General features: G+C 39.8%; 1 protein-coding gene across 12 annotated transcripts in view; it reads right to left on the minus strand.

The window, feature by feature from the left end:
- Positions 1-21,830, minus strand: part of ARHGEF11 (Rho guanine nucleotide exchange factor 11) — a 154,499-nt gene that overhangs the window by 54,536 nt on the left and 78,133 nt on the right. For all 12 annotated transcript variants that reach the window (XM_072647300.1, XM_072647295.1, XM_072647290.1 and 9 more), the window contains 7 exons: positions 18,501-18,550; positions 17,432-17,489; positions 16,564-16,742; positions 15,603-15,674; positions 9,124-9,243; positions 1,001-1,052; positions 337-413 (listed from right to left, as the gene is read on the minus strand). In XM_072647300.1, the coding sequence (XP_072503401.1) occupies positions 337-413; positions 1,001-1,052; positions 9,124-9,243; positions 15,603-15,674; positions 16,564-16,742; positions 17,432-17,489; positions 18,501-18,539 (597 nt within the window). In that variant the 5' untranslated portion in view covers positions 18,540-18,550. The remainder of the gene's footprint in view (positions 1-336; positions 414-1,000; positions 1,053-9,123; positions 9,244-15,602; positions 15,675-16,563; positions 16,743-17,431; positions 17,490-18,500; positions 18,551-21,830) is intronic.

The raw sequence follows: 21,830 nt of genomic DNA on the forward strand, positions 1-21,830 counted from the left end.
TAAAGCCAAACAATTCTTAAAAAGAAATCAAGAGCTGACTATATCTGTAGATTTCGATGAAACTGTATTCTTATGAATTTGGATAATTGATATATGGTTGTAAAGAAATTAGGAACAAAAATGCATTTATTTGCCTACAGGTTGTATTTATAATACTACTTTTTGAAACCCAGAACAAAGCAAATTCTTACAAAGCAGAAATCAGGAGCATAACTCCCATAGATAGGAGATTGGAGAGCTTGGTGCATCTAATTTGCAGTTTGACCTTTAAATAGTTTAAGAGTCTCAAGCAAAGGATTTACATCTGCAAATGGGCCCCAATCCTCCACACCTCACCTCACTGAGGGAAGGGAAGCGCTCTGTCCCAGAGTCTAAGCCACTGTCTCCATCTTGGGAATCCAAGGAATGACGACCTGAGAAAGTAAGAGAACAGCATAGGAATGAAAAGCATGGAAAGAAACTTCCTTCTGAGGACCTGAATACAGAGCAGGACGAAGAACATCATTTTTTGTCTGACCTTCCCTCCAATGGTTTACCTTCATTTCATGACTTCAATTCAGATTCTCTTTGAGCAAAGTCAATAATGCTGCTCCCTGACCATGCCTCATTCTTCCCTGTTTCTTAAACTATTCAGAGACCATTCCCTATTGTCTGGAATGCCTCCTAAAATAATCTCATTTCTCAACTCCTTCCCAATCCTCTTCTATACTCCACAATTCTAGATTCACCTCCAGTACCTAACCAGATTCACAATCTCTCCCACATAAACTGAGCTTTTGCCTATACAGACTCTACTATCTTTTTATTCTACATAAGTATACTCATTTATTGTCACATTTATCTTAAATGTATTTTCCATACACATCTGCCTTGCTTCATCTATTAAACTGTGTTTTCTTATTGAAGGACTCTTTGTCTTTTTCCTGGATCTGAGTGAGAATAGGTAAGAAATCTGAAAGAGGCAACTCCAGAAAGAAATGAAAATAAAGAAGGAACTCACCCTCTGATGACTTCATATTAGCTGGGTTGTTGTCATACATTTGCACTATATCCTGAAATTAAATTCCCAGATGAAGGGACAATCAGTTAAAGCTACAGAGAACACAGTCAATCAGAATCCCTTGTCTTCTCCATACTTCAACTAAAACTATACTGTTAGAATATGTTTATATAGGACAGGGATAATGTCTGTTTAAATGACAGCAAAATGCTTCGTATTCTGTCAATAAGGTTTGATGATAACAAGAATGAAGAAGAGGAAGAAAGTGAAGATGACTCTATGTTCCCTAAGAACATCAGTGAGGGCTCCATTACCAGTCAAACAGTCACACTCTACTAATTAACCTGAATCTCAAAAGAAATCTCCAAGTTGGATGAGACAAAGGAGAAAGAACTTTCGGACTTTTAGAATATGGATGAAAGACCAAAATGATTAATGGATAGATACCACTCTAGGAGGAGATTTTTAATGGTGTACCTCAAGTACTTATCCTCAACCCTATTCTGTTCAACACTTCAATCAATTACCTAAATAAAGACATAGCTGGCATGCTTTTCAAATTTGCAGCTTTCAACTGGGATTCAAAAACATCTTTTTAGGCTAAAAAACCAAATCTAATAACAATGCAGTTATAATTCTTAATTTCAAATGCAATTTTATAGGCCAAAATGGTCAAGAGATTTGTTGCTTTGCCATCCAGCTTCTGAGGACGAGGTGGCTCCTCCACTGGATGGCTTGTAATTGGCACCAGAAGAGTCCACACATAGGTAATAACAACTCAGATGGTAGGTTAATTATTATCCTTTGCTCTTGAAGAGGACCAAAATGACATCAACATGGTAAAGTCAAGTTTCAATGTGTCTGACTGTGGCTGATCAGACCAACACTAGGTCCGAATGCCTACCACAGATTGTACACAGATAGTCCATCTGAAGATTTGGGGTAGACACTCCAAATTTGCACATCCCATGTTTCTTCTGTGCTGTTTTAATTCTGCTTTGCTCACAGAGTACAGCACCCTTTCTGATGTGGGCATGCCATGCTGAGCAGTCCTGTGCCAGTGTCTCCCATGTTGCACAATCAAATCCAAAGTTCTTAAGAGAGACCTTCAGAGTGTCCTTGTATCACTTCTTCTGACCACCATGTGATTACCTCTAGGGAATCTTGAACCTCTGAGACTTTGCTTAGGGGACTAGCACCTTAACCATTAGGCCCCAGGGGCACACTAGGGCAGCTAGGTGGTGCAGTAGATAGAGCACCAGTGCAGGAGCCAGGAGTACCTGAGTTCAAATCTCACCTCAGACACTTGACACTCACTAGCTGTGTGACCTTGGGCAAGTCACTTAATCCCAACTGCCTCATCCTGGGTCATCTCCAGTCATCCTGATGAATATCAGGTCCCTAGATTCAGATGGCTCTGGAGGAGATGTGAGACTGGTGCCCTGCACAGCCTTCCCTCACTCAAAACAAAGTCAAGTGCAAGTCGTCATTATTTCTCTGATGGCATGGTCTTCTTCAGCAATGAAGGATGTACATACACATGTGATTGTCTGCCCCATGAGAGTTCTCCATAAAATAGTCTTTTTGGCAAGTGTATATTTTGCATTTGAACAATGTGGTCAGCCCATTGGAACTGCGCTCTCTGAAGCAGTTTGAATGCTTGCCAGTTTAGTTCGAGCAAGGACCTCAGTGTCTGGTACCTTACCCTGCCAGAGGATCTTCAGAATCTTCCCAAGACAGTTCAAATGAAAACGATTCAGTTTCCTGGCATGGCACCAGTAGACTGTCCATGTTTTGCAGGCATACAACAATGAGGTCAGCACAGTGGCTCTGTAGACCTTCAGTTTGGTAGTCAGTCTAATACCTCTTCTCTCCCTTTTCTTCAGAGCCTCCCAAACACTGAGCTAGCTCTGGCAATGCGTGTGCCAACCTCACTGTCAATGTGTATATCCCTGGAAAGTACACTACCAAAGTAAGTGAACTTATCCACAGTGTTCAAAACTTCTCCATTTGTTGTAACCAATGGTTCCACATATGGATGGTGTAGTGGTGGCTGATGGAGCACCTGTGTTTTCTTGGTGTTAATTCTTAGGCCAAAATTTGATGTATGTTGTGCTTTAAGTTGTGTAAAGTACTTTCCTCACAACAACCCTGTGCTAGAGGTATTAAAAAGACCATTATCTTCATTTTACAGACGAAAAGATGCAAGATAAATGACTTGCCCTCGTGACACAACTAGTCGCTATCAGACAAGGGACACCTGAAGCTAAGTATGACATATTTTTCCACTATGGCTTACAAATAAGCCTCCAAATCCATTAAGCTACACTTAAATGTAAAGTTGTATATATAACCTTGGGCTCAGAAAAAGCCACTGTACAAGTACTATGATGGGGGGAACACAGCTAGAGGACAGAATTAATTTCCTTTTCATTTCAATGAACATTTGTGGTCACTGGTAATGTGTCAGGCACTAGGGACATAAAGATAAAAAATCAGAATCCTTAAAGAATGCACTTTCTACGGGGGAGGAAAATAACACATACAGAAATAAATGAAAAAGTAATTCCCATGGGGGTGGGGAAAAACACTGATAACCAGGGATGGGGACAGGGAGCATCAGAAAAGACCTCCTATCAGAGGGAACCTTGAAGTGACATTAGAAGGGAATAGGAAATTCCAGAATCTGGTAATCTCAGTAGATTATAAGCTCCATGACTCAACAGCATTACAAAGCAGTCTAAAAATCTGAAGAAGGTGGTCTTTAGGCTACATGAAAAGAATCACAACATTCAGAAGAAGGATGGGGACAGTGTCACTGTACTCTGGCAATCCGATGATCATATAGCTAACCTACTGGTTCAGTTATTCAGTATATTCAATTCTAGGCTCTGTATTTTAAGAAGGACAGTGACACTTTAGAGCTTCTTCAGAGAAAAGGGTTCTAGAAACCATACCACATGAAGATCATTTGAAGGAACTAAAATCATTCAGCCTGAAATAAAGAAGACACTATTGTTAAGGAAAGGAGGGGGACACAGGAGGATAATGCCTTTAAACCTTTTTTATATAGAAATGGGATTATTTTTCTACACTTTGCAATTGAAGTAGAGATGCAATTTTTTTCTTTCCCTAGTTCATGAAGTCCCTGAAATCCATGTACAGATCCTTTGGAAGTCTACGGACACCAAGTTAAGAATTCCAGCTATGGGAGAAATAAATATGTACACATATGTAGATAAAATAAAGACAAAGTAATTTTTGTTGGGAAGCACTAACATCTAGGTGGTTCAGGAAAGGTCTTATATAGAACATACTGTTTGACTTGAGCTTTGAAAGAAAATAAGGACTTCTTGGAGGTGGATGTAAGGAAGGAGGACATTTCAGATGTTTGGACAGCCTATCTCTAGCAAAGAGACAGGACATGGAATACCATGTGTAAGAAAAAGCAAGAAGCTCAGTTTAGTTGGACTGAAGAGTAATGTGAAAGGGAATAATGTACATAAGGCTCAAGGAGGGCCAGGGTGGGGCCAAGCTGTGAAGAGCTTTTAAGTGTACAACAAAGAAGTTGTTGATTCTGCAGATCAACAGAGAAGCCTTGAGATTGACTGAGCTTTTTACGTGATTCAGTCAGTCCTGGGAGTTAGGAGTATCACTCAGGCAGCCCTATGGAGGCCAGTTAGAAGGCTATGGTAGTCAAAGTGAAAGAAAATAAGGACCTATCAATGACAGTGACTGTGTGAGTGAAGAGAAGGGAAAAATGTGACTGAGGTTTTAGAGGTAGAGCTGACAAGTTAGATAGAGTGAGGAGTAAAGGAAGTCTCCAAAGGTTTTGGAGCCAGGGTGACTGGAAGTTTGTTGATGCTCCTCACAAAAACAGGGAAGTTCAGGAGAAAGATGGGAAAAGATAATGCTATGTGAAATTTAGTGGCCAGGTCTGGAAGGAAAGAATGAAGGCTGGTATTGTCTATCAGCTGGGGAAGGGGAAGGGCATAAGAATATTAGGGTCATTGCCTTAATGATTCCACTGTTCCCATTAATAAGTAGTTTAATATTTACCCTTTCCACACCATCTCCAGGAAAAGTCTTCCTGGAGTGACTCTATGAATAATTAAGCCTGCCAGTACAATTCTTGACTCATCCTTTTCCTTCAGCACACTGATAATTATAGTTATTTAGCAGTAATTGCGATTATTACTCTACATTAATGTTAGAGTACTGTAGTACAGATTATCTTTTTTTGCAAGTACATAATCCAAAAGTAATTTCTACTCAGCATTGGAATGTATCACCACAGGGGATCCTAACTATTCCATAAGCATGTCGTTAGGTATGGGACTGCAAGAAGTCTTAGCTACTAGGTAGGCCAACTGCCTTCTTTCACAGAGGAGGCTCAGAGAGGTAAAGAAACCTGCCCAAGATAGCAAATACAAGAGTTGGGTTCAGAGGCACTGCTCTTTCTACCACACTATGCTACTTTGTATCCACCTCAGACTTTTAAAATTCTGTCTGTCCTTCTATCTATAGTGTATATATTTTCTATTTACTTGTTTAGATACCTGCTGTTTCTTAACTAGCTGCTTTTTTCTGGCTATTTTATCCCCAAAGACTGAAGACAGTACATGCAGTAAGTGGTTAATGAACTGATCTCAAATGATATCTTCTCCATGAGAAACCTTCCCCCAGGTACAAATACTCTTTTCTTTTTCCAACTTTATACTTCTATGTTTTGAGCCTCTACAAAACACACATTCTTATGCTACATTATGGTGTGGATGCAATCCTACTCTTGAAAGTCAGTAGAGAGCAAGTTGTAGAAGGATCCCTCTCAGTCTCCTTTACTGGACTTTGTGCAGGTCATGCCTGATAATGTAAGTGTCCCCCAAGGCTCTGTCATGGACCTTCCCCCTTTCTCCCTCTCTACTATTTCACTTGGTGATCTTGAGATCCCATGAAATTAATTATCATGTTTATGGTGATGCTCCTAATTACTCAACCCTAACCTCTTTCCTATTCTCTAGACTTGAATCCCTAACTACCTAGTTCCAGATGTGCCATAGGGATCTCAAACTCAACATGTACAAAACTGAACTCATTCTTTTCCCCTCAAACCCTCCCCTCTTCCAAAATTCTCTATTAATGTATAGGATACCACCATCCTCCCAGGCAACAAGGCTTGCCTCAACTCCTCACTTTCTCTCAACACTCATATCCAGTAAGTTGTTAAGTTCTGTCAATTCTACTTTTGCAACATCTCTTGAATATGCACCCTTCTATCCTCCAACAGCACTCTGCTGCAGACTCTCGTTACCTTACACTTGCACTATTACTGCAACAGCATTCTGGCTGGTCTATATGCTTCAAGTCTCTCCCCATTCCCGTCAGTCAAAAAAACCAAAAAACCAGTTTTTAAGCAATTACTACGTGCCAGGCACTGTACTGAGTGTTGGGGATACAAATATGAAAAAGTCTCTGTCCTCAAGGAGCTTACAATCTAAAAGGATGGAAGAGCTGGAAGGTGGAAGTTGAAAAGTAGTGATGGAGGGAGAAGGAGAAGGTAACCAGCAAGGATATGAAAGAAAAGTTCAAAGAAGTTCAAAAGACTATATAGCCTGGTGAGAAATGAAGAGATGGCTAGCTTGGGCTTTCACCTTAAATGGAGGTTTTGGAATTCATAGTTTACTTCACTCAGAGGGGAAGGTACTGATGAGGCTGATTAGAAACTGCAGGATGATGAGAGCCACCCTCCACTCAGCTCTCATACTGATCTTAAAGAGCAAGTCTGACATGACAACCCTTCCCTTCCTCTTAATTCAGTGAACTCCAATAGCTAAGTATCATCTCCAAGACTGGCTCTTACAAGCTTTCCAGCACTCTTACAAGCTACTTCTTTCCACAAACTTTATGATTTAGTGACACTGTCTTCACACAAAACACTCCATCATCTGTGCACTGTACTAGGCTATCCCAGGGCCTGGAACTCTCTCCCTCTTTATTCCCTTCCCCTGGCTTTCTTCCTTCAACTCCTAGCTAAAATCTCACCTTCTCTAGAAGGCTTTCCTGATTTCTCTTAATCCCATTCCCTTTCCTCTGCTGATTTATCTCCTATTTATCACACACACACACACACACACAGACATACACACACTCACACACCTCCCCTGTTTTTGCACAGTTGTTTGCATGTCGTGTCCTCCATTAGACTGTGAACTCTTTGACAGGAAAGGGACTGTTTCTTGCCTTTCTTTGTTTCCCCAGGGCTAGCAGAGTACCTGGCATGTGGTAGATGCTTAATAAATGCTTGCTGACTCACTGCCCTTTATCAGGCTCTGAATCTCTGTCAAACACATATTGCTGTGTTTCATATGGTAGGATTGTGACCCTGGGTTCTTGAAGGGCAACAGATAATGAGCTTCAGAATGATGTGACACCCTGGAAAGGCTTCAAGTACTATCGTGGCAAAAGATCAAGTGTACTGTCCCAGAACTAGCCTAGCTAGGCAGGTACAAAGAGACTCATTACCTGAAATCTGACCAATGGATAACTTCTTTCATTATAGTAACGCTTGAAACAGATAAATACACAAAATAGTGTGGTCCCCAAGAGCCTGCAAGAGTGATTGTGGTAAAGAGGCAGAAAAGGGGAGTGGAGAGTCTCAAAACTGTCTGATTCTCAGATCTACAAACATTAATTTAACTGTGAACACTCTAAAGGTGAGCTATGTGAGTTCATGAGCACTGCAAAGTGAGTAGACCTGGTATTGAACAGAAAGAAGAGATTAGATTAGATTACACTAGGAAAACTTTATTAGGCTTTCAATTACCTCAAACTTCTGTCTGTTGTAAAGGTTCATCTTTTTATACACCAATATTCTCCCAGTGACCAATTAATGAATCAACAAAGAGTTATTAAACACTTAATATGTGCTAAGTGCTAGGAATAGGAAAAAAAGGAAAATGATCTCTGATCATTTATTAATTATTATTAATCTTAGATTTTTAATAGTAGAGGAAAACATATAAACTAAAACATATACACAGCATAAATAGAGACTACATGGAGGTAATCTTAGAAGGGACAACACTAGTAGAAGAGGGATAGGGATAGGGATGGGAAAGAATCATCAAGAAAGACCTCTGGGGGAGGAAGCACTTCAAATAAGTCTTCAGGAATCTAGAGATTCTAACGATTTGAAGTTATGAGGGAGAACATTCCAAACATGGGGGATGGGACTGTAGCAAGCAAATAGGACAGCATGGCTGTACTGCAGAATATAAGAAGATTAGAAAGGTATGACAGGCAAAGAATGTTAAGTTTGAGCCTACAGATGAAAGTTGGTGGTGCAGGACTGGAGCTCAGGAGAGAGATGAGGGCTGGATCTGATTTCATCTGTAGAGGTATAATTAAACCCATTGGAGCTGATGAGACTACCAAGTGAGAAAGTATAGAAAGAAAAGAGAAGAGGGCCCAGAACAGAGCTTTGGGGAAAACACAGTTAGTCGGCATGTTATAAATGAACATTCAGGAAAAAGACTGAAAAGGAATGGCACTGGCTAAAAAAATCACAATTGTACTTGACCTAGAGGGCAGTGGTAAAATTCATAGTGGGTATAATCAGGCTGCAGCACATTACCAATGAGGATTTATTATAAGAAGTGGCCAAGAAACCATCAATCATACAAATTATAAATTTATCAGTCAACCAGAATTTATTAAGCACCTCAAGTGAGCAGATCATGTACAAAGAACAAACCTGAGTAATATATTGGTAACCATGAAATATTACAAGATTAAGATGAAGGTTTTAATGGAAAGACATGGACAAGACTTGTAAAGGAAGAAAAGATGTGAATGGGTTTCAATATTTAACAATGAAGAAAATACTCATGCTGATGGGGTCACAAATTCATTGACATATTAAAGTATGCGTTTATTATAATCTGTTATGCATTTACTGCATCATTATTAGATCATCCTGAATATTTGTGAATGTGGCATACTGCTCCTGCTAGTTTATAAACTCCATGATGCTTATGTCTTAGTTACCCTCTCATTTTCCCACAGTGTTGTTCTACAGGCATTGACAAATGGTTGCTAAATGACAGAAAGAAGGAATTTATTACCATTGAGCCACCAGTCTCTTGCTGGATTTTGCGCTGTAGTTGGGTAACTCGCCTCCGAGCTCCCTCAATCCGTTCCTCCAGCAGGCTGGCAGGATTACGACTGTACACCTCTTGGAAATGCTGGGTAGTGGAGAGAGGAGAAAAGAAAATAGGAGAACATGATGAAGAATGTAGAAACTACCATTAGGAAGTACCATCAGTCATAGAAAGGCCATGAAGAGAGATCTCCCTACTAGCAAATGATGATCCTCTCACTATTAGAAGAAGAGATCAATAGCTAGAAAACAGCCAGCATATACAAAAAATATTTATAGCAGCTCTTTTCATGGTGGCCAAGAATTGGAAACTGAGAGGATGCCCATCAATTGGGGAATGACTGAACAAGTTGTGGTATATGAATGTAATGGAATACTATTGTGCTATAAGAAATGATGAGCAGGCAGATTTCAGAAAAACCTGGAAAGATTTATATGAACTGATGCTGAGTGAAATGAGTAGAAACAAGAGAACGTTGTACACAGTAACAGCCACAGTGTGCGATGACTGACTTTGATAGACTTTGCTCTTCTCAGCAATACAAGAACCTAAGATAGCTCCAAAAGACTTGTGATAGAAAATGCCATCCACATCCAGAGAAAGAACTATGGAGCCTGGATACAGATCAAAGCATACTATTTGCTCTCTCTTTGGTTGTTCTTGTTTTGTTTTTTTCTTTCTCATGGTTTCTCGCATTCATTCTAATTCTTCTTTACAATATGACTGATGTGAAAATATGTTTGATGGGAATGTATATGTGGGTGGATTGCATGCCGTCTTGGGGAGGAGTGAGGGGAGGGAGGCAGAGAAAATTTAAAACTCAAAAGCTTATGGAAGTGAATGTTGAAAACTAAAATTAATTAATTAAAAAAAAAGAAAATGGCCTAAAAAATCTGGAATTTTAGATATTTTGGATGAGATACATAGTTTTGCTAAATTATTCATTAATGATCTGATAATGTAATTTAGTTTGGCACTGTTTTATTTACTTTTTACTCCTTTGTCCTTACTGAAGTGATAAGGCACACCATGAATTAGAATGAGATGATCTCTCAGTAATTACACTACTTTGGGATGCCAAATACTAAATGGTGTGAAGACATAAGTTTCTAAAATTGTCTTTACTTCCTTTCACTAAGTGCTGTTAGTTTCCCAACTCCAAGGAAGGTTTGGGACTTATACAAAAGGAAGTAGAAGTGTTGTCTTAAGTTCTGGTGATTGGTTTGGGTAAGCTCTACATACTTGGACCCTGCCATTTTCCATTTGCTGCATGAGTGTTTTGTTTGCACACATACTGTCCTAAACGATGATTTGTATTTATTTCTCCTTGAGATAATGTCCTGTTAATTCTGAATGTCATCCTTTATGATCTGCAAGCTCACACTTCTCACATCATCAATAAAAGGCAAATTGCTAAAATGCAACAACAATAAAAAAGGATTTGGGTCACAGGAGAGATCTGCATACTTTGCAGGGGGATTTCCAAACCTCATTCCCAAGTGCTTAGCTTGGCCAGTCTCCTTCAGAAAGCCCTCAGGAGTGGATGCTCCTCTGAGCTCCTGGGCATTCAGTGTTGGCACTACTCACCTTGGCCCTTTACCACATACTGCCCTGTGCTATGACTAGAATGTTCTCCTATATGTTGTCTCTCTAGCAAAGACTATGTTCTTTGAGGGCGGGAACTGTAGTTCACAGTTCTACTATAAAGTTAACAGCTAGTGAACTGATCAAATGTTGATACTTCTTATTTTCTTTTACCAGAAGGGGTGGGGAGTGGGTGAATCTGGCATCTATGAGATTCAACCAACATTGAGGGCCTATACGGTGCAAAGCACAGAGGAAGGAGACTCACATAACAATAGCTCCTATTGTTCCTATTGAAAGGCCTCAAGGTGCAAGAAACAGAGATGCCTTTACCTTGGAAGGTCTGCATTCAAAGCCTACCTCAGGCACATACAGGCTGTGTGATCCTAGGTGAGTGACTAAACTTCTTAGGGTTCTCAGACTAGAAGTCACAGAGAAAATACCAACTTACACTGGTGGAGGGAGATCCTTTACTTGGGATTATGCCAAATTAATGCAATCAGAAGTCCAGTCCCCATACATATCCTATTATCTATATAAGAACTTTAAAGTTCAGAATTTCTACTTTTACATTCATTATTCCAAAGATAAAGTGCCTGTTCTTAAGGAGCTGACAGCCTCAAGATACCCACTCCTCTCAGGAAGCAGTACAAGTTATGCCACCTACTTCTGCCTTTTGTCTTCAGTCTGGGCTTCAGAGTCCTTGGCACTGCCAGATGGCATGACCCATTAGTGCTCATTCTTCTAGTCACTGTAACTAAAATCCTGTTAAAACAAACTCTAAGGGTCTATGTATCTTCTTTTGGAATCTTAGAATACTGTTAAATGTGAGTGGGCCATCAGCAGAACCTTGCAAGTCTGCTGTCAAATGTTCTTCATTCTAAAAGGATTTGCACTCTAAGTTCATTTATGCCTGTCAATACATTGTTTACAGATTTAAACAGTATTAAAACTGAGTAAGATTTTAGACATCAGCTTCTCCAACCCTTGATTTTATTGAAACTTGTGTTTCAGAACAGAGTACATATTAACTATATGATGTAAGGTAAGAGGAAAAGTAAAAGAGCATGAATGGACAAAAAAGAAAGACCTCATTACAAACATGTAGAGTCCAAGAAAACAAATTCCACTTTGTCCATGTCTGAGACATGTCTCTTTCTGCATTTTAAGTTTATCACCTCTCTAGAAAAAGATGAGCAGTATGCTTCATTTCCAGTCTTTTGGACACATTATTTATCATTTTATTGACCAAAGTTGGAAAGTCTTTCAGAATTGTTTTTCTCTACTATGTTGCTGTCATCATATAAATTGTTCTTCTAACTGCTCACTTCACTCTGCATCAATTCAAAAAAGTCTTTCTAACTTCCTCTGAAAATGACATTTTATCATTCTTTATGGTCCAATAATATTCCATTAACATTCATATACCAAAATTTGTTTGTTGTTTGTCCTTCATTTTCAAAGACAACCAGTGACATCATGGGGTGATATTTTGACTTGCATATGAATTGGATTTAAGTGAGGCAGTTACACAAAATTGTCAATCGTCATTGAAGTCTGGTGGCAAGACGAAAGTCAGTATAATTGGTGATGGTCCAGGATGCAGTGGATGACCTTAGCATCTTACATACATGACCAAGCTCTAAGCGCCCCACAGTGCTTGTTTTATCATGGCCACTAGAACAAATTTTTCTCCCCTGAAAGTACACTGGGTTAAGTCTTCATATCCTTGGGGTAGACATTTCCCAAACTCCCTGATGGATTTGAAGCCTGTTGGTATATGGGGTAGTCATGGAGAACTAGCATCTCTGGTGTGAGGGTGTGCCAAGCCCTTTTCAGGGTTACTAATCTACTCTTGGTGTACACCTTTCACCTACCTCTTACCTGTGGTTCCAAGAAGTTACTGCATGCACAGCAACCACACCCCAGTAAAACCACCTTGGAACACAGGTTAAACCAGGTTGAGGGTAATCGACATAATTTATTCCCCAATAGGGCAGCTCCTTAGTTTCCAATTTTTGGATACTATTTAAAAAGAGCTGCTCTAAATATTTTTATACTTATAGATCCTTTCCCTCTTTCTTTGATTTTTTTTCATTGTAGGCCTAATAGCTAGGTCAATGGATATACACAGAGTAATGAGTTTCTGAGCATAGTCCCAAATTGTTTTACAGAATGGTTGAACTAGTTCACAGCTCCACCAACAGGGTACAAATGTACCTGTTTTCCCATAGTCTTTTTAACATTTGTCATTTTCAGCAGGCTGCTGGGTATGAGGCAGGATCTCAGAATTGTTTTAATTTGGGGGCAGCTGGTTGGTACAGTAGATACAAGTATCTGTCCTGGAGTCAGGAGGACCTGAGTTCAAATCCAGTCTTGGACACTTATTAGATGTGTGACTCTGGACAAGTTACTTAAGCCCAATTGTCCCCCTGCCCCCAAAAAAGTTGCTTTAATTTGTATTTCTGATTATTATGTGGAATATTTTTTCATATGGTTGTAATAGTTTAGATTTCTTCCTTCAAAAACTGCCTGTTCAGCAATTTTCAGAAGAAGAAATTAAAGATATCTATAATCATATGAAAAAATGCTCTAAATCACTTTTGATTAGAGAGATGCAAATGAAAACAACTCTGAGGTACCATATCACACCTATAAGATTGGCAAACATGACAGAACAAGAAAATGATAAATGTTGGAGAGGATGAGGGAGAGTTGGAACACTAATTCATTGTTGGTGGAGCTGTGAGCTGATCCAACCATTCTGGAGAGCAATTTGGAACTATGCCCAAAGGGCTACAAAAATGTGCATACCCTTTGACCCAGCAATATCACTACTAGGACTATATCCCCAAGAGATCATAAAAATGGGAAAGGGTCCCACATGTACAAAAATATTTATAGCAGCACTCTTTGTAGTTGCCAAAAACTGGAAGTCCAGGGGATGCCCATCAATTGGGGAATGACTGAATAAATTATGCTATATGAATGTAATGGAGTACTATTGCGCCATAAGAATGATGAACAAGAAGACTTCAGAGAGGCCTGGAAGGACTTATATGATCTGATGCTGAGTGAAAGAAGCAGAACCAGGAGAACTTTGTCCACAGCAATGACCACAGTGTGCAAGAGTTTTTTCTGGTAGACTTGGAATTTCGTAATAATACAAGAACTTATTTAAAAAAAAAATCCCAATGGTGGATTTCTAAGGCAAAATGCCTTCCACACTCAGAGAAAGAAATATGGAAGTCATTCGCAGAATGTAGCAGATCATGTTTGTGTGTATGAGTCTTTTTGTGTATCATGTTTTGATTTGTTATATGATTTCTTCCATTTATTTTAGTTCGACTACATAACATGACTATAGTGAAAATGTACTCAATAGGAAAGTATATGTAGAACCTATACAGAATTGTATGCGGTCGTGGGGGGCGAGGAGGGTAGTGGGGGGTAGGTGTGGGGGGGATAAAATCTTAATTTTATGGTAGCAATTGTAAACCATTAAAAATAAAAAAAATTAAAAAAAACAAAAAAAACTGCCTGTTCACATTCTTTTACCATTTATCTACCAGGGAGTGGCTCTTTCTCTTACAAATTTGAATTAGTTCCTTAGATAGAAGATTCTCATTAGAGAAATCTGCTATAAAGATTTTTTCCTAGTTGCCCATTTCTCTTCTAAAATGTTAAATTTTATAATTAAATCTGTCAGTTTTATTTTGTGTGATCCTCTTTATCATTTGTTTAGTCATGAAATCTACTCCTATTCATCAATCTTACTTACATAAATGTTGTCCCTCTCATTTGTTTAAGGTATAATTTTTTTTATATCTAGGTAAGTATCCTTTTGGAGCTTATCTTGGTTTATGGTGTTTATGCAGATCTAAATTCAATTTCTACCAGACTGCTATCCAGTTTTTCAGAAGATTTTGGTCAATTAAGAAGTCCTTCCCCTATAACCATAGCATTGGTGTTTATCAAACACTCTGCTTGTTTCTCTCTGTATTTTATGTACCTAATCTGTTCCATTTTTTATTTTTTTTTTAATTTTTAAAACTTTTTATCAATTTTTTAACCAACGTCAAACTGTTTCAATGATTAATGCTTTGTAGTGCAGTTTATGAACTGGCTCAGGTACACCACTTTCCTTCACACTTTTTTATTATTACCCTTGGGGTCCTTGTTAATCTAACATTTACAAGAACAATAGCAAATACCTAGGTAGAGCTTTAAGGTTTGCAAAACACTTTACATACGTTATCTCACTTAATAGTAGATACTACTTTATCCTCATTTAACAGATGAGGAAACTGAGGCTCAGAGATCAATGCTTTGCTCATGGTTACAAAATTATTAGTTACTGGATTTAAATTTAGATTTTGCCTAACCCCAAGACTTGGGCTCTTTTTAATATGTAGGAGTTCTTTATCTTTTTTGTGTCACAGATCCCTTTGGAAATCTAGTAAAGTCTATGAACCCCTTTTCATGATAATGTTTTTTTTTAAATTCATAGTTGAAGCAAATATTAAATTTCAATTAGAAGTTAGTGAAAAGAAAGACGTAATTTTTTTTCCCATATGAAAGTTCACGGACCCCTTGAACTTTATCTACATCCGAGGATCGCATATTAAGAAATCCTGCACTACACCAGGAAACCTCTATGATTCTACTGTGACTATAATTCTGTGTATGAGTCTCTCAAAACAGGGACTGCTCAATTCAAGTTGTTTCCTCTCACAAACCCTGTGTACACTCTTCTGAAAAGGGATACTTTGTCTAAATTGGTACCTAGGCCACTATCAGAGGGGACGAAGGAAAGGAAGAGTATAATAGGTGAAGCTTAAGGCCTGGGCAGACAGTACCTGTAAATCCTTCTCCTCCTGCCTCAGCATATTTCGTAGGATCTGAGTGGCATGCTTCTGCACTTCAGGATCCTAAGAACAGAAGAAATACTAGTGGTAAGGCTTAAGACACCCACCTTGAAAACCTGGGTCCCTCCTATCCATTAATCCGAAGACTAATAGTTAAGATATGGTTTTACCGTGGGCAGATTCAGCATCAGAAATATGACCACTCTGTGAGGATTTAGCAGATATAAAATGTTACTTTATTTTCAATTCCCACAGTTCTTGGAAGTTTAGTGCTTCTATTCCATCGACCCTTGTGAAACTGCCTTCCATTCTTGCCCCTCCTGCCCTGTCTTCCTGAACTGCCTGGCTCCGATTCTACTTCAATCACATCTTTCCCCCTCATTATGTCTCCCTTTTGTGAACCTCTTCACCAAAACTTTTTCTCCAGCATGGAATTCCTACCCTTCCTGTTCCTATTCATCCCTGTCTTTCTCCTTCCCAAACCTTATTTTCCTCCTCTAAGACATTTCTTAGTCCACAGCTCTATTTCACATCCCTTTAAACCTTAGATATGGAGTTTGATTGCTTTTCATCTGAGATTATTTCCATGTCTTCGTTATTCTAGTTCTCTGCTTTCTGTGTGTCACGAATCTTGTCTCATCTATATTTCCCTCCTCTCCATCTTAGAATGAGAATACCCAGGTATAGGGCTCTGAACACAGAGGGATTCAATAAATGTTGAGGGATTAAACAAGAAGAGTTGGACAGTAAAAAACAACTTGGAAAATAAGGTATGTAGAAACTGCCCCCTTTTGGTTTAAATCTTCACTGGTCTATCTCCTCAGCTTCCTTCTACACAACTGTAACTTAAGCAAAATCCTTTCAATTCTAACTTGCTCCCCTACATTATGAAGAAGACTTTAAAAGAAACAATAAAAGAACTGAGTCTGAGGAGAGCAAACAGAGCAGTTACCTGCAGGGGCTTGGGCCCTGTGATGCGCTGGGGAGGTGGTGGAGGGGGTGGTGGTGGAGGCGGAGGAACAGCTGGGATTACTCGGGAGGGTCCTAGTGAGCTTGGGTCCTGTTGGAGCCCAGACACCCCAGAAGAGGAAGAAGAAGAGCCCAAAAGAGTCAATGCTACATAAGCACCAGCTAGAGAAGGAAAAGGAAGACAATTACCAAGAGGCAGAATGGTGGACAGTTACCCCCTTCCTTTTAACCTGTGGTTAAACAGATGAACTGCTCTTAATTAACAGTTTTTTCTACATTCTCTCCTTACCATTCCAATCCTATTCTCTCCCTTTCCATCCCTGTCTCTTCTAACTCACTCCCTTCTCCACTAATCAAATATGTATCTTTCTTCCCTTCCTTTGTACCTTACCAAGATGTATCTAATCTCAGCCAGTCAATTCCCGTCTTCTTCCTTTAACTCCTTCCTTAACATTTGCCTGCTTTTGTTTAGTCTTTGCTGGGTTGATGCCAGGAGGCCACTCACATACTTAGCTTTTGTGCCTCCCAAGTTGCTTCCTAAGACTATCTCTCTACAGGACAGAAAGGAAGAGAAGACTAAACTATAAATAGTCCTGGGGGTAGGAACTTTATTTTTGTGCCTTATTAGAGCTCAAAAGTATAATGTGAATGATAATAAAGTTATCTGAAGAGACTGATAGTGTAAAATAGTGCAGTGGTAATAGGAAACTGCAGTAGCCCAAGTTGAATACTCCATGTCAAGATTCAAGAGTTTTTTGGCAGTTCTCTCTCTCTCCCCTCTCCCCTAACTCAGCCCAACCTAATCCATTCACTCCCCGTTCCTTTCAGCTGCCCAGCTCCCTCCAACTCACATTTGATAAGCTTCACTACTTCCAAGTGTGAACTGTTGGTAACCATAGTGCCATTTACCTGTTGAAGTTAGAAAAGAGTATCAGGGTTACAGAGACAACCCCAGGTGATCTTGTTATAGGCTTAAAGCTACCTACTATCTCCAGATAAACCCTACCCAATGTCAATTATTCCTTTACTCCAGCTTGCACTGTCCATGTGTCCCCACCTATCCCTGTCTCTCTCCTTTCATTACATTTGCTTTATGTAGTCTACAGCTGACTGTGTCTGGTGTCTCCAATAAGGCTGTAAGCTCTTACACACTTTCACAATCACTAGTTCTGAGAGCTGTACAGAAAGGCGAGGGAGTTGCTTAATATATGCTGCTGAATGACCTAGTCCCAGCAGCCCTCACAGAATGAGGACCCTTCCAACTCTAGAATCTCCTCAATGATTCCAAGACTCTCTAATGGAGAAAACAGCATAAGAGTACCTTGATGAATCATAGAATGACAGAGCTGGAATGGCCTTTGGAGGTCATCTAAATCAGTACAAACAAATAGAAATGGATCCCTACAAGCTGCATACTGACTTAGAAAACCACTAATTAACATTATCTGTATTGTACTGTATTTATTCTGCATCTCCCAATTACATTTTAATTAGGTTCAACAGCATGATTTGACACTTCTGATCTAAACCCTTCATTTTACAGATGAGGAGACTGAAGCCCAAAGGTTAGAGACTCTGTGCAATTTACTCAGTTCATTCATTTTAACATCAGAGCCAGTGCTATAATCTATGTCTCTTGACTCCCCAAAAGCATGAGTGAATGAAGGAGAAGATTGCCCTTCATTTACCAGATCCCCTGTAGCAGTTTTATGGATTCAGAGGGGAACTAGGAAGGGAAAATAGCTATCTTGATTCTCGTCCCCTCCCTCATGATATACATATCACCTTCTCTACTTCTTTCCTACCCAAACATTCTCTAGTCTTCGCTCACAAGTGGATGACCTTCTGTTCTGAGACAAATGGGAAGCATAAAGAAAAGCTGCCTTGTCCCTCCTGCCACCTGTGTGGAAGCTGACTCACTTTGATGATCCGGTCACCCTCCTTTACACCAGCTTTCATGGCTGCACCTCCTGTAATGAAAAGAAAAAGTATAACCAGTTTCTCTCATAAACTTCTAAATCAGCCTCACTGAGTCTGCCAGACACCATAGCCCATCCATGTCTTCTCTTTGCCCAAGTTTTATCTCATTTGACTTGCCTTAGCTGGGTGCCTCATGCCCTGCTATATATTCTGCTGTCCAGTACCTCCACTGCATCATGGGTAAGAAGTACAATTTTCATTACAGCTACTGAATTATCCAAAATTTCCTCCCTTCTCATTTTCTGCTGCTCAGCCTGGACAAGAGGATTAAGGTGGTGAGCAGGGAGGAGTAGGAGTGGGAGGCAGCACACAGGTAATTGGGGCCAGGTACTGGGGAAGAGTAAATGCAGGTAGGAGTGGATTTGAATAAAGGATTTGAGCCACCTGCTCAAAAAAAAAGTTACTTTTTGTTTATTTGTTTTTTTGGAGGGGGAAAGGCAAGGCAATTAGGGTTAAGTGACTTGCCCAAGGTCATACAGCTAGTGTCAAGTCTCTGAGGCACGATTCGAACTCAGTTCTCCTGACTCCAGGTGCTCTATTCACTGCGCAACCTAGCTACCCTAAATTACTTCTAAATAAAGCATTCTCCTTGACCCTAACCCCTAGGGTGAATAATTAAAAGCTGGTTGTATTAAAGATGACTAACAACTCTCATTCACATAATGCTTAAGGTTTAAAAAGTGCTGTTCTAAGCAATCCCCTTCTCAGGTAGGCAGTCCAAGTGTTAGTATCCCCATTTTCTAGATAAAGAAACTAAGGCTCAGAAAGATTACTTGACTTGTCGAGAGATACATAGCTAATAAATGTCAGAGCCAGGACTGATACCTCGATCCTTCTGAACAAATGAATGTGTAAAGAATTTATTAGGTGCAAAGCACTAGTGATGCAAATAAAAAACAGCCCATGTTCTCAAGCAGCTCACACTCTAATAGGGGAAACGATGCTCACAGAAGGCTTCAGCTACAAGTCAGATGGAAAAGTCCCCTGATTTTTAGTATCCTTCCAATTCTAAAATACCGTGCTCCATCATCATGCCATGATGCTTCTAACTCCAATAAAATATTCAAGGAGTGTGCCTTGCTCTCTACCTACTGGACATTTCAAACTGGGTGTCTCATAGGCACCTCAACTCAACATGTCCAAAACAGAACTCATAGTGTTTTCTCCCCAAACCACCCCTCTTCCAAATTTTATTTTTGTCCAACTATCCTTTTAGTCACCCAAGCTTGCAATCCTCAATGTCATGCTGGACTCCTCATCTCCTTTATCTCACAAGTTCACTCTATTTCCAAAACTTGTTGTTTCTATCTCCATGACATCTTACACGTCTATCCTTTCCTCTCCACTCACACAGCTTGGCAACTGACCAGGCTGGATAAATAATTTGGGGCTAGGTTGTAGAAAGCTCTGTATTGCCTATGGTAGAAAATACTAAATCTTATGTTTGATATTTAAAATGTTTCACAAGAGTGGTCCCATCCTATATTTCAAGCCTTATTACACATGATTCCCCTTTTTGTATATGATGGTTTAGTCTAGCTGGTCTTCTCTGGTCCTCATATATGACTCTCATCTCCTTGCCTTTGCACTAGATGTCACTCACGCCTGAACATGTTCCCTTCTCCCCTTGCTTCCTTTGTGGCTCAGCTTACAATTCTCCAGGAAGCCTTCCCATTTCCCCCAGGGTTTAGTGCCGACATCTTTTATAGCTGGAAGGAACCTCAGAGGTCATTCAGTCTGATTCTTCATCTTATAGATCAGGAAACTTAGGCTCATAAAGGTTAAATGACTTGCCCAGGAAACCCAGCGAGTGCTAAGAGGCTAGTCTAACTGACTCCCAGTCCTGTATTCAATCCACTAAGCCACACTGCCTCATGCTGTCTCTTTCCTAAATTGTTAACCTTAGGAAGGCAGAAACAGCTTTTATATTTGGATGTCCCAAGCCTCATACAGTGCCCAGCACCTAATGGGCATTTTAATAAATGTCTGCTGATTAACTGGTTGATCTTCACTGACTGAAGAACCAAAGTGACTAAGTTGGAAATTTCAATAGGAAAGAGTGAAGTTGCAAGAAGCACTCTAAATATGAGATAAACAAGAACGTTTTTCTATGAAGTTATTAAAAAAAAAAGAGAGAGATCCTTCTTGACCTAGCCTGGACTACAATCACACAATCTCAGCATCCTCCTCTCAAGTGACGAACTACATGGTCATCTGATTCAATCCCTATCTCAACAAGTATTTCTTCTGGTTTCCCTGAGAAGTGGTCGTCTCTCTGCTTGAGGACTTCAAGTGAGAAGGGGCCCATGCCCTCCAGGGCCAGCCATTATATGCTGATGGTATTTTCATTTTTACAGAGCTTCACCGTTCATCTGCCTTACTGCCTGCACCCGTCATTGCTACCGTCTTTGCCGTTTTTTGCCAAAAAGAACCAATCAAATTCCTCTACCATATGATGCTACTTCCAATAAAGGAATAGGAATAAGTTATCCTGCTTGGAGAAGAATACAGTAACTTCATACTATCTGGTGTTTTGTTTAATTAATAATAAATAGGAAGATGACAGAGAAATCTACTAAACATACACGGACTAAGAAAAAAAGAAACTCTCATTTGAATTCTTTGTTTTCTTGACACTTCAAATCCAAGATCATATTAAAAATGAAAATGTGGTCCTCATAGAACGCTCATTCTCAAAGCAGGGGGAATATCTTCTAGAAATGGACACCATTATAAAGTGACACCAGATTCTTGCCCTGCCGTTTCTGGATCTGCCTACATTTTTAAGTCTCTATGGACTGTGCAGAGCAAGACTGAGGGCTGCTGAGATGATATGTTTTGAAGTACTGCCCTATTCCCTATATCAAATATCCCAGCAACAGTGACTGCTAGTCAGCACCACTAATCTTGAAGTTACTGCTACCAAAGCCTTGGGGAAAAGTGCAACCTTTGTAGCTCCAATTCCTTTACTTCTGAAAATAAATCTGCCACTTACAGTATAGGTCCAGATAACTGACATCCTCAGCTAATTTACACACTTCATTAATAAGGGAATTTCTTCAATGTCTTTCACCAACACCACTCCAAAACTCAAAATGACTGAGGAAAGTTACTTTCCTCCTCCCACCTTTTGGTGTGGGTAAAAGAAGAGGAGGACTAAGAGAAAGGGTGATTCACAGTACTGAAGACAGCCTCCAAAGTTCAAAGATGCCCCAATTCCTGTCCCAGGCCATGACCTCCCCCTCCCCCTTCACTACTCCTCAGTCAGTT

Source organism: Notamacropus eugenii, chromosome 2, assembly GCF_028372415.1.
Source record: "Notamacropus eugenii isolate mMacEug1 chromosome 2, mMacEug1.pri_v2, whole genome shotgun sequence".
Classification (NCBI taxonomy): Eukaryota; Metazoa; Chordata; class Mammalia; order Diprotodontia; family Macropodidae; genus Notamacropus; species Notamacropus eugenii.